General features: G+C 49.6%; 1 protein-coding gene across 2 annotated transcripts in view; it reads right to left on the minus strand.

Annotated features, from left to right (window-relative positions):
* The window catches only part of ECE1 (endothelin converting enzyme 1), a 127,456-nt gene that overhangs the window by 8,533 nt on the left and 105,938 nt on the right, over positions 1-12,985 (minus strand). For both annotated transcript variants that reach the window (XM_030805165.1, XM_030805166.1), the window contains exons 12-16: positions 11,952-12,050; positions 11,017-11,094; positions 8,712-8,815; positions 2,033-2,143; positions 1,242-1,309 (exon numbers count right to left, since the gene is read on the minus strand). In XM_030805165.1, the coding sequence (XP_030661025.1) occupies positions 1,242-1,309; positions 2,033-2,143; positions 8,712-8,815; positions 11,017-11,094; positions 11,952-12,050 (460 nt within the window). The remainder of the gene's footprint in view (positions 1-1,241; positions 1,310-2,032; positions 2,144-8,711; positions 8,816-11,016; positions 11,095-11,951; positions 12,051-12,985) is intronic.

Raw genomic sequence — 12,985 nt, forward strand, 5'->3', positions numbered from 1 at the left:
CTTGAACTCCTGACCTCAAGTGATCTGCCCGCCTCGGCCTCCCAAAGTGCTGGGATTACAGGTGTGAGTCACCGTGCCTGGCTTATTTTCAACACTGGCTAAGGGCCCCTGACCCTGAGTAACAGATGCCTAGGAAGAGGCAGATGGAACCAGCTGACCTAGTATCACAAGACAGGCCCAGGCCACCCAGGTCTCTGCCTCTTCCATCTCCGCCTGGGAGTGCCCAAGGCAGGAGGCAGTGAGGAGGATTTTGGACATTAGTTGGAGAGGAGGGACTGATTCAACGCCCCCTGACTGCAGTTGGACTGGAGAAGTCTCTGGAGTGGTGGAGAAATGTCCACTCTCTGCTAAACGTAATAGGAACCCCAAGAGCGGGACAACTTCCACGAGCAGGGCGCCTCACTACACACTTCACAGTCCTCCCAATCACCACTAGAGGGTGGAACCATCATGGTCCTTTTACAGACAAGACATGGGGGCCTGGAAAAATGACAGCGCTTGCTAAACTTCATATAATCGGCAGGTGGCAGAGCAAGGATTTGAACCCAGATCCTTCTGTCTCCAAAGCTAAGACCCTTAGAAGTGAAAGATGCAGAAAGCAGAGGCAGTGGGGCCTGGAAGATGATTGGCCCAGTCTGAAGGGGACCAAGGAACCTGTACCAGGCAGTGGTGCAATCATAATCATGGTTCACTGTAGCCTCAAACTCATGGGCTCAAGTGAGCCTCCCACCTCAGCCTCCCAAGTAGCTAGGACTATTAAAATTTTGCCACCACACCTGGCTAAATTTTTACTTTCTTAGTAGATATATTTTATTTTATTTTTTGAGATGGAGTCTTGCTCTGTCACCCAGGCTGGAGTGCAGTGGCGCAATCTCAGCTCACTGCAACCTCCGCCTCCCAGAGTCAAACGATTTTCCTGCCTCAGCCTCCTGAGTAGCTGGGATTACAGGCACCCGCCACCATGCCCGGGTAATTTTTTTATTTTTAGTAGAGACAGGGTTTCGCCATGTTGGCCAGGCTGATCTCGAATTCCTGACCTCAAGTGATCCACCTGCCTTGGCCTCCCACAGCGCTGGGATTACAGGCATGAGCCATCATGCCCAGCCTAATTTTATTTTTAGTAGAGATGGAGGTCTTGCTATGTTGCCCAGGCTGGTCTCAAACTCCTACCCTCAAGCAGTCCTCCTCTTAAAGCACGGAGATTACAGGCATGAGCCATCGTGCCCAGCTGGAATTCGTACCTTGATCATCAAAAGCATGAGTCAGCTCATGGCCCACGACGACACCGATGCCACCAAAGTTTAAGGCCCTGGAGGGAAAGACACAAAGGTGGGGGTGATGCTTTGAGAGGAGGGCCTCTCACTCTTGCCCAGGCATGTGACCCTCACTTCCTGGGCTTAGAGATACAGCAAAATTCCACAGGGCTCTGTGTGGATAAGGGTGTGGTCATGGCCTGAGTCTCCAGTGAGGCCCCTGAAGCCAGACGGAGGCTGGGCACAGTCTGTGTGGTCAGTTGTGCCCACTGGGCACCACGTGCTGTGCTAGATGCTCTACAGACCGAACTGTCCTCTTCAGACATTGCAAAAGAGTTAGCAATGGTCACCACTGACCAGCTCTATTCATGAGTAGACCAAGGCTGGGAATGGGTCAATTGCTTTGCCCAAGGACCACACAATCACCCAATAGCAGACCTGGGATTCAAACTGAGACAGCAGCCTTAACCCTCCCCACTCCCCAGCTCTGACTGTGTTATAACATTGTCAGAGTGGTGTTTCCCTGAGGTAGGGCTCTTGATTCCATGAGATGCTTCCAATACCCCACTGTGCAGGGCTTCCAGATCTCACTGGAGGGAAGGAAAGTGGGTGAGGATGTTGCTTCCTCTGCAACATCTCTGACATCCCAAGCCACCTGGACCGCTGGCGCAAAGGTCACATGGTGAGACTGGCTTGGTCGTATGGGCCCCAGGGCTGGGCTAGGGGTCCACTGAGGGCTGGGGAAAAGAACTGGGGTAGGGGCCCCAGAGGCAGCCTACTTGGGTGAGGAGCGCGTGTAGAATGGTGCCTGCAGGATCCCGGCCGGAAACACAATCTCATTCTTGGTGGGCGAGTAGTAGGCATTCACCATGGGCGGGGTCATGCTCCACCTGCAAGCAACACACATGCGGGAGGCCTCAGCACAGGGCAGGAGGCAGGTGGGGACAGCCTGCCTGGAGCGCTGCTTGGGGATCGGGATCAAGGGCATTAAAAATGCAGACTTTCCTTGACCCCAGGCCCAAGTGCACACAAGTACAAGGACATCTACAGAAGGACTGTTTGTTTAGGCCGGGCGCAGTGGCTCATGCTTGTAATCCCAGCACTTTGGGAGGCCGAGGCGGGCGGATCACGAGGTCAGGAGATCGAGACCACGGTGAAACCCCATCTCTACTAAAAAATACAAAAAATTAGCCGGGCATGGTGGCGGGCGCCTGTAGTCCCAGCTACTCGGAGAGGCTGAGGCAGGAGAATGGCGTGAACCCGGGAGGCGGAGCTTGCAGTGAGCCGAGATTGCGCCGCTGCACTCCAGCCTGGGCGACAGAGCGAGACTCTGTCTCAAAAAAAAAAAAAAAAAAAAGAAAGACTGTTTGTTTGTTTTGAGACGGGGTCTCGTTCTGTCGCCTAGGCTGGAGTGCAGTTATGCGATCATGGCTGACTGCAGCCTGAACTTCTGAGCTCAAGCCATCCTCCTGCCTCGGACTCCCAAAGTGCTGGGATTACAGGCGTGAGCCACTGTGCCCAGGTGCAAGACTGTTTTTTAGGAGAAAACTAGAAAACACCTGTCTATAAATAAGGAATCAGTTAATTAATGATGTCACATCACACGGTGGAATACTGAGGTTCTTATAAAGAGCAGGAAGGGCCATTAGATTTTGAAATGTCAGCGTACAGTGGCTCACGCTTGTAATCCCAGGACTTTGGGAGGCTGAGGTGGGTGGATTACTTGAGGCCAGGAGTTCAAGACCAGCCTGGCCAACACGGCAAAACCCTGTCTCTACTAAAAATACAAAAAAATTAGCCAGGCGTGGTGGCGCACGCTTGTAATCCCAGCTACGTGGGTGACTGAGGCACGAGAATTGCTTAAACCTGGGAGGTGGAGGTTGCAGTGAGCTGAGATTGCGCCACTGCACTCCAGCCTGGGCGACAGAGCAAGGCTGTCTCAAAAAAAAAAAAAAAAAAGGAAAAAGAAAAGAAAAAGACTTTGAAAAGTCACCACTAAAGAGTAACTATTAGCAGTTCTCAAAGTGTGGTCTATAGACACCTGGCGGGGAGGGTCCTCAAGATCCTTTTAAGGGATCCATGAAATTGAAACTATTTTATTTATTTATTTATTTATTTATTGAGACAGAGTTTCATTCTTGTCGCCCAGGCTGGAGTGTAGTGGCGCGATCTTGGCTCATTGCAACCTCCACCTCCTGGGTTCAAGTGATTCTCCTGCCTTAGCCTCCCAAGTAGCTGAGATTACAGGCGCCTGCCCCCATGTCTGGACATTTTTTGTATTTTTAGTAGAGATGGGGCTTCACCATGTTGGCGAACTCAGGTGATCCACCCGCCTCGGCCTCCCAAAGTGCTGAGATTACAGGCGTGAGCGATCACACCCAGCTAAAATCAAAACTATTTTCATAATATTAAGATGTGATTTCCCTTTTCCATTGTGTCACCTGCGTGGATGGTGCAGAAGCAACAGTAGGTAAAACTGCTGGAGCCTGACATGAATCAAGGAAGGTTCTGGTGGTCACTGAGCCCCAAGTTCCTCATTAGCATGGGCTCACAGCCAAAATAAAAAATCAGCCATTTTCACTTAGAACATCCTTGATGAAGTAGCTTGCTGTATGTATGTATGTATGTATGTATTTATTTATTTATTTATTTTGAGGCAGAGTCTCACTCTGTTGCCCAGGCTGGAGTGCAGTGGTGTGACCTCGGCTTATTGCAACCTACACCTCCCAAGTTCAAGTGATTCTCCTGCCTTAGCCACCTGAGTAGCTGGGATTACAAGTGTGTACCACCACCCATGGTTAATTTTTTGTATTTTTAGCAGAGACAGGATTTTGTCATGTTGGCCAGGCTGGTCTTGAACTCCTGGCCTCAAGTAACCCACCTACCTTGGCCTCCCAAAATGTTGGGATTACAGGCATGAACCACTGCGCCCAGTCATAATGATTAATTTCATTACATCTCAACCCCTGAATACAAGACTTTTTTTTTTTTAAGCGACAAGATCTTGTTGTGACACCCAGGTTAGAGTGCAGTGGCATGATCATGGCTCCCTACAGCCTCAAACTCCTGGGCTCAAGCTATCCTCCCACCTCAGCCTCTCAAGTAGCTGGGACTACAAGCACTCGTGACCATGCCTGGCTATTTTTTTTTTTTTTTAATGTTATAGAAGTGGAGTCTTGCTGTGTTGCCCAGGCTGGTTTTGAATTCCTCAAGCGATCCACCTCAGCCTCCTGCAGTGCTGGGATTGCAGGTGTGAGCCACCACACCTGGCAGAAGACTTTTTAATATTCCATGTGATCTGTGGGAAATCCACATATAAAGCATTCTGCTTCTTTCATGGAACCCTGTTGGTACTTTTAGGATGACTGGTAAACTATGGAATTTCAGACTTGGATATCTGGAAGACACTTTCTTTAAAATGAATAAAGTGAGCTTATCACCTCAAGGAAAACAACTCGGGCCATCTGTTGCCAATGATAAAAATATGAGATTTAAAAAAATGTTGAAGTTTCAGGCTAAAATTAAAATTTTGAAAAACTTATATTGGCCACCACAAGTTTGACACCTTAACAATAATAATTAAAGGCTTTTCTCATGAGGTCAGCAGTGATATTAACAAATGTGGATTTTTTTGCTATTGTATAGGGGAAGTATCACCATTTGGAAGATCCATAAAACTCAGTGAACCATTGTTTTCCAAATGACTAAGGCATGATGTTACAAAATCACGCCTGGGTAAAAGATCCATTCAAAGTGCAGGACAGACCAATGGAATTTAGTGTAACAGAGTATGAAAAGTTCATGAAGGCTGGGCATGGTGGCTCATGCCTGTAATCCTAGCACCTTGGGAGGCTGAGGTGAGAGGACTGCTTGAGCCCAAGAGTTCGAGTCCAGCCTGGGCAAAAAAAATTACAAAAATTCCAGCCTGGGTGACATGGTGCAACCTGTCTCTACAAAAAATACAAACATTAGCCAGGTGTGGTGGTGCGTACCTGAAGTCCCAGCTACTCAGGTGGCTGAGGTGGGAGGATCACCTGAGCCTGGGAAGGTTGAGGCTGCAGTGAGCTGAGATTATGCCACTGCACTCTGGCCTGGGTGATAAGGTGAAAAAAAGAAAAAAGAAAAAAATAAAGTTCATGGATGTGGTTTCAGATTCCATATTGCAATTAACCTTTAAAAAATTATCACTTTTTGAGTTTTGGTGTAGTATCAGAAGAACGTGCACGAGTACCAGAAAAGACTATTAAAATATCCCTCATCCCTCCCTTTCCCAACTAAATTCCTACGTGAGGCAAGAATTCTCTTTTTTTGTAACAAAGTCTTGTTCTGTCACCCAGGCCGGAGGGCAATTGGAGTGCAGTGGCGTGATCTCGGCTCACTGCAACCTCTGCCTCTGGGGTTCAAGCAATTCTCTGCCTCAGCCGCCTGAGTAGCTGGGATTACAGGCACCCGCCACCATGTCTGGCTAATTTTTTGTACTTTTAGTAGAGACGGGGTTTCACCATCTTGGTCATGCTTGTCTTGAACTCCTGACCTCGTGATCCACCCACCTCAGCCTCCCAAAGTGCTGGGATTACAGGCGTGAGACACCGCATCTGGCCAAGAATTCTTTCTATATATCAAAACAACATATGGTAACAGATTGACTGCAGAATCAGATATGAGAATCTAGTTGTCTTTGATTAAACCAGACATAAAGAAATTTGCAAAAAGTAAAATGATACCTCTCTTCTCATTAAATAGTTATTTTCCATAAAATTAAAAAAAAATAAGGGCCGGCGCGGTGGCAATGACACCATCTCGGATCACCGCAACCTCTGCTTCTCGGGTTCAAGTGATTCTCCTGCCTCAGCCTCCTGAGTAACTGGGTTACAGGCATGTGCCACCACGTTTGGCTAATTTTGTATTTTTAGTAGAGATGGGGTGTCTCCATGTTGGTCAGGCTGGTCTCGAATTCCCGACCTCAGGTGATCCACCCGCCTTGGCCTCCCAAAGTGCTGGTATTACAGACATGAGCCACCGTGCCCGGCAATAATCTTTTTAAGAGTGTAGAAGGATCCCAAGACCAAAAAAGGTTTTGAAAGTAACGGTATATAGTCATGAGGTATTTGGCATTTCAATGACTTCTCTGGTACAGAGGGGAAGGGTGAGTAGGGAGTGCCGTGAGATGGATACCACATTTCCTCTAAGAGCCTAGACAGTCACTCTGCCTCCTCCAGGTGAGCTCCACAGCCATGGGAAGATACTGAGAACTTCATTTATTCTGAGATGGAGTCTCACTCTGTTGCCCAGGCTGGAGTGCAGTGGTGCAATCTCTGTTCACTGCATCCTCTGCCTCCCGGGTTCAAGTGATTCTCCTGCCTCAGGCTCCCAAGTAGCTGGGATTACAGGTGTCCACCACCATGCCTGGCTAATTTTTGTATATTTAGTAGAGATGGGATTTCACCATGTTGGCCAGATTGGTCTTGAACTCCTGACCTCAGGTGATCTACTCGCCTTGGCCTACCAAAGTACTGGGATTACCGGTGTGAGCCCCCATACCTGGCCAAGAACTTTATTTATGTATTTATTTATTTTAGAGACAGGGTCTTGCTCTGTAGCCCAGGCTGGAGTGCAGCGGTACAACTGTAGCTCACCGCAACCTCAACCTCCTGGGCTCAAGCGCATGCCACCACGTCCAGCTAATTTTTTAAATTTTTTGTAGAGATGGGGTTTCACCATATTGCCCAGGCTGGTCTCAAACTCCTGGGCTCAAGAGATCCTCCCACCTTGGCCTCTCAAAGCATTCGAATTACAGGCGTGGGCCGCTGTACCTGACCATATGGAGGAATTTAAAACATCATATTTATATTCAAATAATCACAAATACTTCAATGGGTAGGCAAGGAAATTTAAATTAAAAAATTCAAGCTAAGTTAAAATACTTCAGATAAACTGGCAACAGAGCCTATGCCATGTTCTGAAGGTAAAAGCCCACCTTCTTGTACATAGCGGGGTGTCCTGGTTGGAGGCTAGAAATGAAGGAAATAGAGATGTTTGAACCCCTACAGTCCACCAGGGGGCACCAGAAGCAAAGAGACGTTGATTGCACCCTTCCCTAAGATTCATCCCAAATGTTTGCACTGAGGAATGGAAGGACCTTGGACTGAAGACTAGAACTGGGCTGACTACATCTAATTTTTTTGAGGAGGCAGTTTTTTTTTTTTGTTTTGTTTTTTTCAGGCAGGATCTTGCTCTGTTGCCCAGGCTCGAGTACAGTGGCATGATCTTGGCTAACTGCAGCCTGGACCTCCTGTGCTCGAGTGATCCTCCCACCTCTGCCTCCCCAGTAGCTGGGACTACAGGTTCGTGCCACCACGCCCAGCTAATTTTTAAAATTTTTTGTAGAGACCACGTCTCCCTATGTCGCCCAACCTGGTCTTGAAGTCTCAGGCTCAAGCGATCTGCCCACCTCGGCCTCCCAAAGTGCTGGGATTGCAGGCGTGAGCTACTGTGATTGGCCTGAGGAGAAAGTAATAAAAAGGACAAAGACCAGGTCTCATTCTAGGTTATCCTGATTTAAGGTCAGGAAGCTGTATTTTTTTTTTTTTTTTTTTTTTTTTGAGATGGAGTCTTGCTCTGTCACCCAGACTGGAGTGCAGTGGCACAACCTTGGCTCACTGCAACCTCCGCCTCCCCGGTTCAAGCAATTCTCGTGCCTCAGCTACTCACTCCTGAGTCGCTGGGACTACAGGTGTGCGCCACCACACCCGGTTAATTTTTGTATTTTTAGTAGAGACAGGGTTTTGCCATGTTGCCCATGGCTGGTCTCAAACTCCTGGGTTCAAGTGATCCACCTGTCTTGGCCTCCCAAACTGCTGGGATTACAGGCGTGAGCCACCACGCCCGGCCAGGAAGCTGTATCTTTGAAAAAGTTCCCCAGAGGACTCTGATGTGCAGTGAGCTTTGGGAAGCACAGCTGTCAGGCCCATCCAGAAACTTCCCCAGGCCTCTGTGGGCACCCTGTCCTGAGACCCCACCACTCGTGCCAGTGAGGAACTATGGGAAAGCTGCTTTTGCTGGGTCTGGCACTCCCCAGAGGTCCTCATATTTGACTGCCATGAGGACCCAAGAACCAGCTCCTCCCATCCTATTCTGCGGATAACGAAATGAAGCCTCCAAATCCCAAAGCAGTGGAGCGGAGACAAGGTGCCAGATCAGCTCCGCTCCAGAGGCCAGGCTCACCCTGCCAACAGGCTGGGCAGGCTCAAGCCCATCCCGGCTCCTAGCTGGGCCATACTTCTTTTGCCCTTGGTTTCTTCATCTGAAAAGTGGGTTAACAAGGGCATCCACTCTTCAGACGGCTCTCGTGATAGCTGATCGGGTGCATGGTAAGGATGCAATGAAGGCCAGTTCATCCCAAGGCTTGCCCACAGGCGGGGAGCTGGCAGCTTCCTGGCAGGGCCTGGGGGAACTCACTGATCTCTGTTGGGGGCTTTCCTGAGCTGGTCGGCAGTGACCCTCCATGAGAAGTTGAAAAACCGCATGGCGTTTTCAAAGTAGAGGTCTGGAACCGCGGTGTACTGGAAAAGAAGAAGTGGAGTCACAATCACAGTGTGCCCTCGGTGACATGCATCTTCCAAGACAGGAAGCCAAGGGCTGTCGTGGTTAAGGGGTTAATCTGCAGGCTGGAGACTGGAATGCAGGGCTTGGGGCTGCAGGGTCAGCTCTTCTCTTGGCCTTCACCCTGGGGCAGCAGATGGAATGACACCATTGCAGGATGTGCCTACAGCAGTGCCTGAGCCCAAGCAAGAAATATCTCCCATGTTGTCCAATAGAACCTCCTGTGATGATGGACGTTCCATGCCCTATGCCTGCGCTGTCCAGTATGGCAGACTACTAAGCATTTCTTTTTTTTTTTTTTTCTTTTTTTTTGAGACGGGAGTCTTGATCTATCGTCCAGGCTGGAGTGCAATGGCACAATCTTGGCTAGCTGCAACCTCCACCTCCTGGTTTAAGAGATTCTTGTGCCTCAGCCTCCCTGAGTAGCTGGGATTACAGGCACGTGCCATCATGCCCAGCTAATTTTTGTATTTTTAGTAAACACGGGGTTTCACCATGTTGGCCAGGCTGGTTTCAAACTCCTGACCTCAGGTGATCAGCCCATCTTGGCCTCCCAAAGTGCTGGGATTACAAGTGTGAGCCACCACGTTCAGCCACTACTAAGCATTTCAAATGTGGCGAGTGTGGCTTTTAAATTTAATTTAAACTAATTTGTTTTAATTATTCAAATAGCCATCTGTGGCTAGTAGCTACCATAGGAGATCTCGTAAGGAAGGTAGAAATCTCTCTGAACTGTCAAGGGCGTCACTGTACACCCTTTTCACTACTCGGCCCAGCCTTCTAGATTTTTTTCTGCTTTGTTGAGACAGGGTCTTGCTCTGTCGCCCAAGCTGGAGTGCAGTGGTGCGATCACAGCTTGCTGCATCCTTGTCTTCTTGAGCATAAGTGATCTTCCCATCTCAGCCTCCCATGTAGCTGGGACTATAGGCACATGCCAACATGCCCAGCTAATTTTTATTTTTTTTTGTAGAGATGAGGTCTCACTATGTTGCCCGGGCTGGTCTTAAACTCCTGAGCTCAAGCGATCCCCCCACCTCGGCCACCCAAAGTGTTGGCATTACAAGCATGAGCCACTGCGCCTGGCTCAGCTCTTGACAGGTGCAAAATTCTCCCTGGCTCTGGTAAAAACGCTGGAGCCTCAGGGACAGGACACGGATCCTGGGCTCTGCCTGGCATGCCTCCAGAGGCCCAAGGAAATTGCCTCATGACACCCTGGAGCATCTGAAATGATTCTCAAGGAAAAGGCTGCAGAATGAGTCTCATGATCTCAGAGGGAGTTTTTATAGTCTTAGGTTCTAAATATAACCACGACGAGAGGTTATTAGATTACTAAATGCCTGAATTCAGGCTGGGCATGGTGGCTCATGAATATGAGCCAGCCTGGGAGGCGGAGGTTGCAGTGAGCTGAGATAGCACCACTACACTCCAGTCTGGGCAACAGAATGAGACCCTGTCTCAAAAAAAAAAAATTTTTTTTTTAATGCCTGAATTCAAGTATTTCAATCACAAGAAGATATAAAACTTTATAACTTGAGGCAGAAGCAAAATCCACCTAACGGAGTGATTTGCCAAAAGTTCTAACAAGCAGGGATGTATCAACTACCTCCACTGCCCAAACCAAGCTTAAAAATGCACCTGGGTTTATGCTGCTTCTTTCCAATTAGCATTTCAAAGTCAAAATCAGAGGTCCAGGTTTCTGGGGAGGTGGAGGAGGGCCATGGGGACAGGGGGTAACTGGAAGCACGACCAGGGAGGGAGGAGGTGGTGTGCGGGTTTTTCCACTTCATACCCCCCCCCGATGTCTGAGGGCCACCAATTCTCTCTGCACCTTCTGGGGTCTGTTTCCTCCATTATTTCCCACACATTAAATGGAGCTGACCACTTTCAGGGGGCACACAGCACGGGTTCTGTACTGACCGGTGGGCACTGCCTGATTGATGGTGGCTATGGGGAGGCAGGGCCTCCAGCTGACCCAGGAGCCAAATTAAGGAGAAGAAGAGGCTTCCTCATGCCTGACCCATCCCCAAACCCCACACCACATCATCCCTGTGTGTTTTGACAACCATGCTGCCTCTAGCACCCCATCTGGACCCAGCCCTGCCTCGGCCCTTTTCCAAGGGGGCATTTAGGAGCGCAAGGGGGCAGGGCAGCAGCTACTCACGTCATTAAACACTTTGTCTAGCTCCTTGGGATCCATGATGAAGTTGGGGTATCCTATCATGTTGTAGATGGCATCGGCCTGGACAGGACAGACAGAGGAAGTGAGTGCCTGGCAACACCGACAAGGCCAGCCTGAGCAACTTGGGTGCTGGGCTCACAGTCTGGGCCAAGGGGAACCAGAGCCAGGCCCTATCTGCCTTGGGCTTTCATGTCTTTTTCTGGAAAGGTTTCCCCCTTGCCAAACTTCTACTTATCCCTTAGGTCTCTGTTTAAATGTCACTTTCCCAAGGAAAGTCTTCCCTGACTCCCACCCCACTGGAGGGTACGAGAGCCTTCCCGACCCACGGGACGTGCTGCATCTTCCTGCACCTTTTCCCCGTACACTCAGCGAGGTTTGTCTTCTACAGACATCCAAGCGATCATGTGCTTGAGGCCTACCCTGAATCCTGCTAGGCCTAGACCGCTCACCCACTGAAGGAGAGAAAGCATCAAGGCTGTGCTGCCGGATAGAACTGGCCTCTCCGGGTGCGGTGGCTCAAGCCTATAATGCCAGTGCTTTGGGAGGCCAAGGCGGGTGGATCGCCTGAGGTCGGGAGTTTGAGACCAACCTGACCAACATGGAGAAACCCCATCTCTACTAAAAATACAAAATTAGCCGGGCGTGGTGGCGCACGCCTGTAATCCTAGCTACTCGGGAGGCTGAGGTGGGAGAATCGCTTGAACCCGAGAGGCGGAGGTTGTGGTGAGCCAAGATTGCGCCACAGCACTCCAGCCTGGGTAACAAGAACGAAACTCTGCCTCAAAAAAAACAAAAAAACAAAAAAACCCCAAAAATCAACAACAAAAAAAACTAAAAAAACGGCCTCTCCTTCCCCCACCCTCCTCTATCTGTGCTGGACGCCGCAGCACCCCCTCCAGGTGCCTGGCCAGCCGCACCTTTTCCTTGGCTGATTTTCGGGTTTCCTCATCCATCCACTTCAGGGTGCTCAGGCTTTCCTCAAATGCCTTCTTGATCTCCAGGATTATCTCAGTGGCCTGAGGAGATACACATCACAGCAGTAAGGTCTGGGCACTGGTCTCATATAAATGCAACGGGCACCCCGTGCAGAAGAATGATGCAGGGCCAGAGATTAAACTCAATTTTCCAAGCGTCAGGCTGGGTGAGAAGGCGAGCCACAGCTGTGCTTCCAAACCATGCTCCTAATGTGAACAGCCTGCAAGGCAGGCCTGGCCTTCCACACACAGGGCTCCATGCTCCAGTAAGCTTAGGATGAGCTTCAGGAACGTTGGAAAAGTCTCTGCTGTGGTACTTTTCAGAGCCTTTAATGTGGTAATAATAGGCACTGTGATTCTTCCAGAGAGGGGAGAAGACACAGCCTCTCCCAGCCTTATTGCCTTGTTGGACCACAGCATTCCTTTTCAATGGAACGGGCTTTAAGATCTAGAGTACTCATGTTCCGAGGAGCAGCTTCGGAAATGCCACGCTCAGGCTGGAGATGGACAGGTGCTCTCGAGGGTGACAATGTCATGAGCAGATGAGCTCGAAGATGGAAGGTTGAAGGTTCTAGAGAAGCGGGAGGCAGAGCTGTGCAGCAACAAGAGCAGAGGGGCCAGCCGACCCCAACTCAGACCCTGCCCAGCTGCTCCCAGGCCAGTCACTGTAATGGATTTGAATTGCGCTTGGCTCACCTCCGGCTGCAGATGACAGCTACCTAATGAATACTATTTGTCATCAAGATTGTAACAATAAAATGACCGCTCCCATTGGTTGAACCCTTATTTTGTGCTGGTGCTCAGTGTGTGGCATCTCATTTAATCTCTCTCTGTGGGAGGAATGCCCCCGTCTCCACATTGCAGATGATGTAAGAACTGTCCCAGACCACCCGGCCAGCGGTCAGGCCAGGATCTGAGCTGTCTCCATGGCGCTCTGCCATGGCACTCCTCTGCCTGTCTAGAACAAACCTGTCACC

The sequence above is a fragment of the Nomascus leucogenys genome, chromosome 24 (assembly GCF_006542625.1).
Source record: "Nomascus leucogenys isolate Asia chromosome 24, Asia_NLE_v1, whole genome shotgun sequence".
In the NCBI taxonomy this organism is placed as follows: domain Eukaryota; kingdom Metazoa; phylum Chordata; class Mammalia; order Primates; family Hylobatidae; genus Nomascus; species Nomascus leucogenys.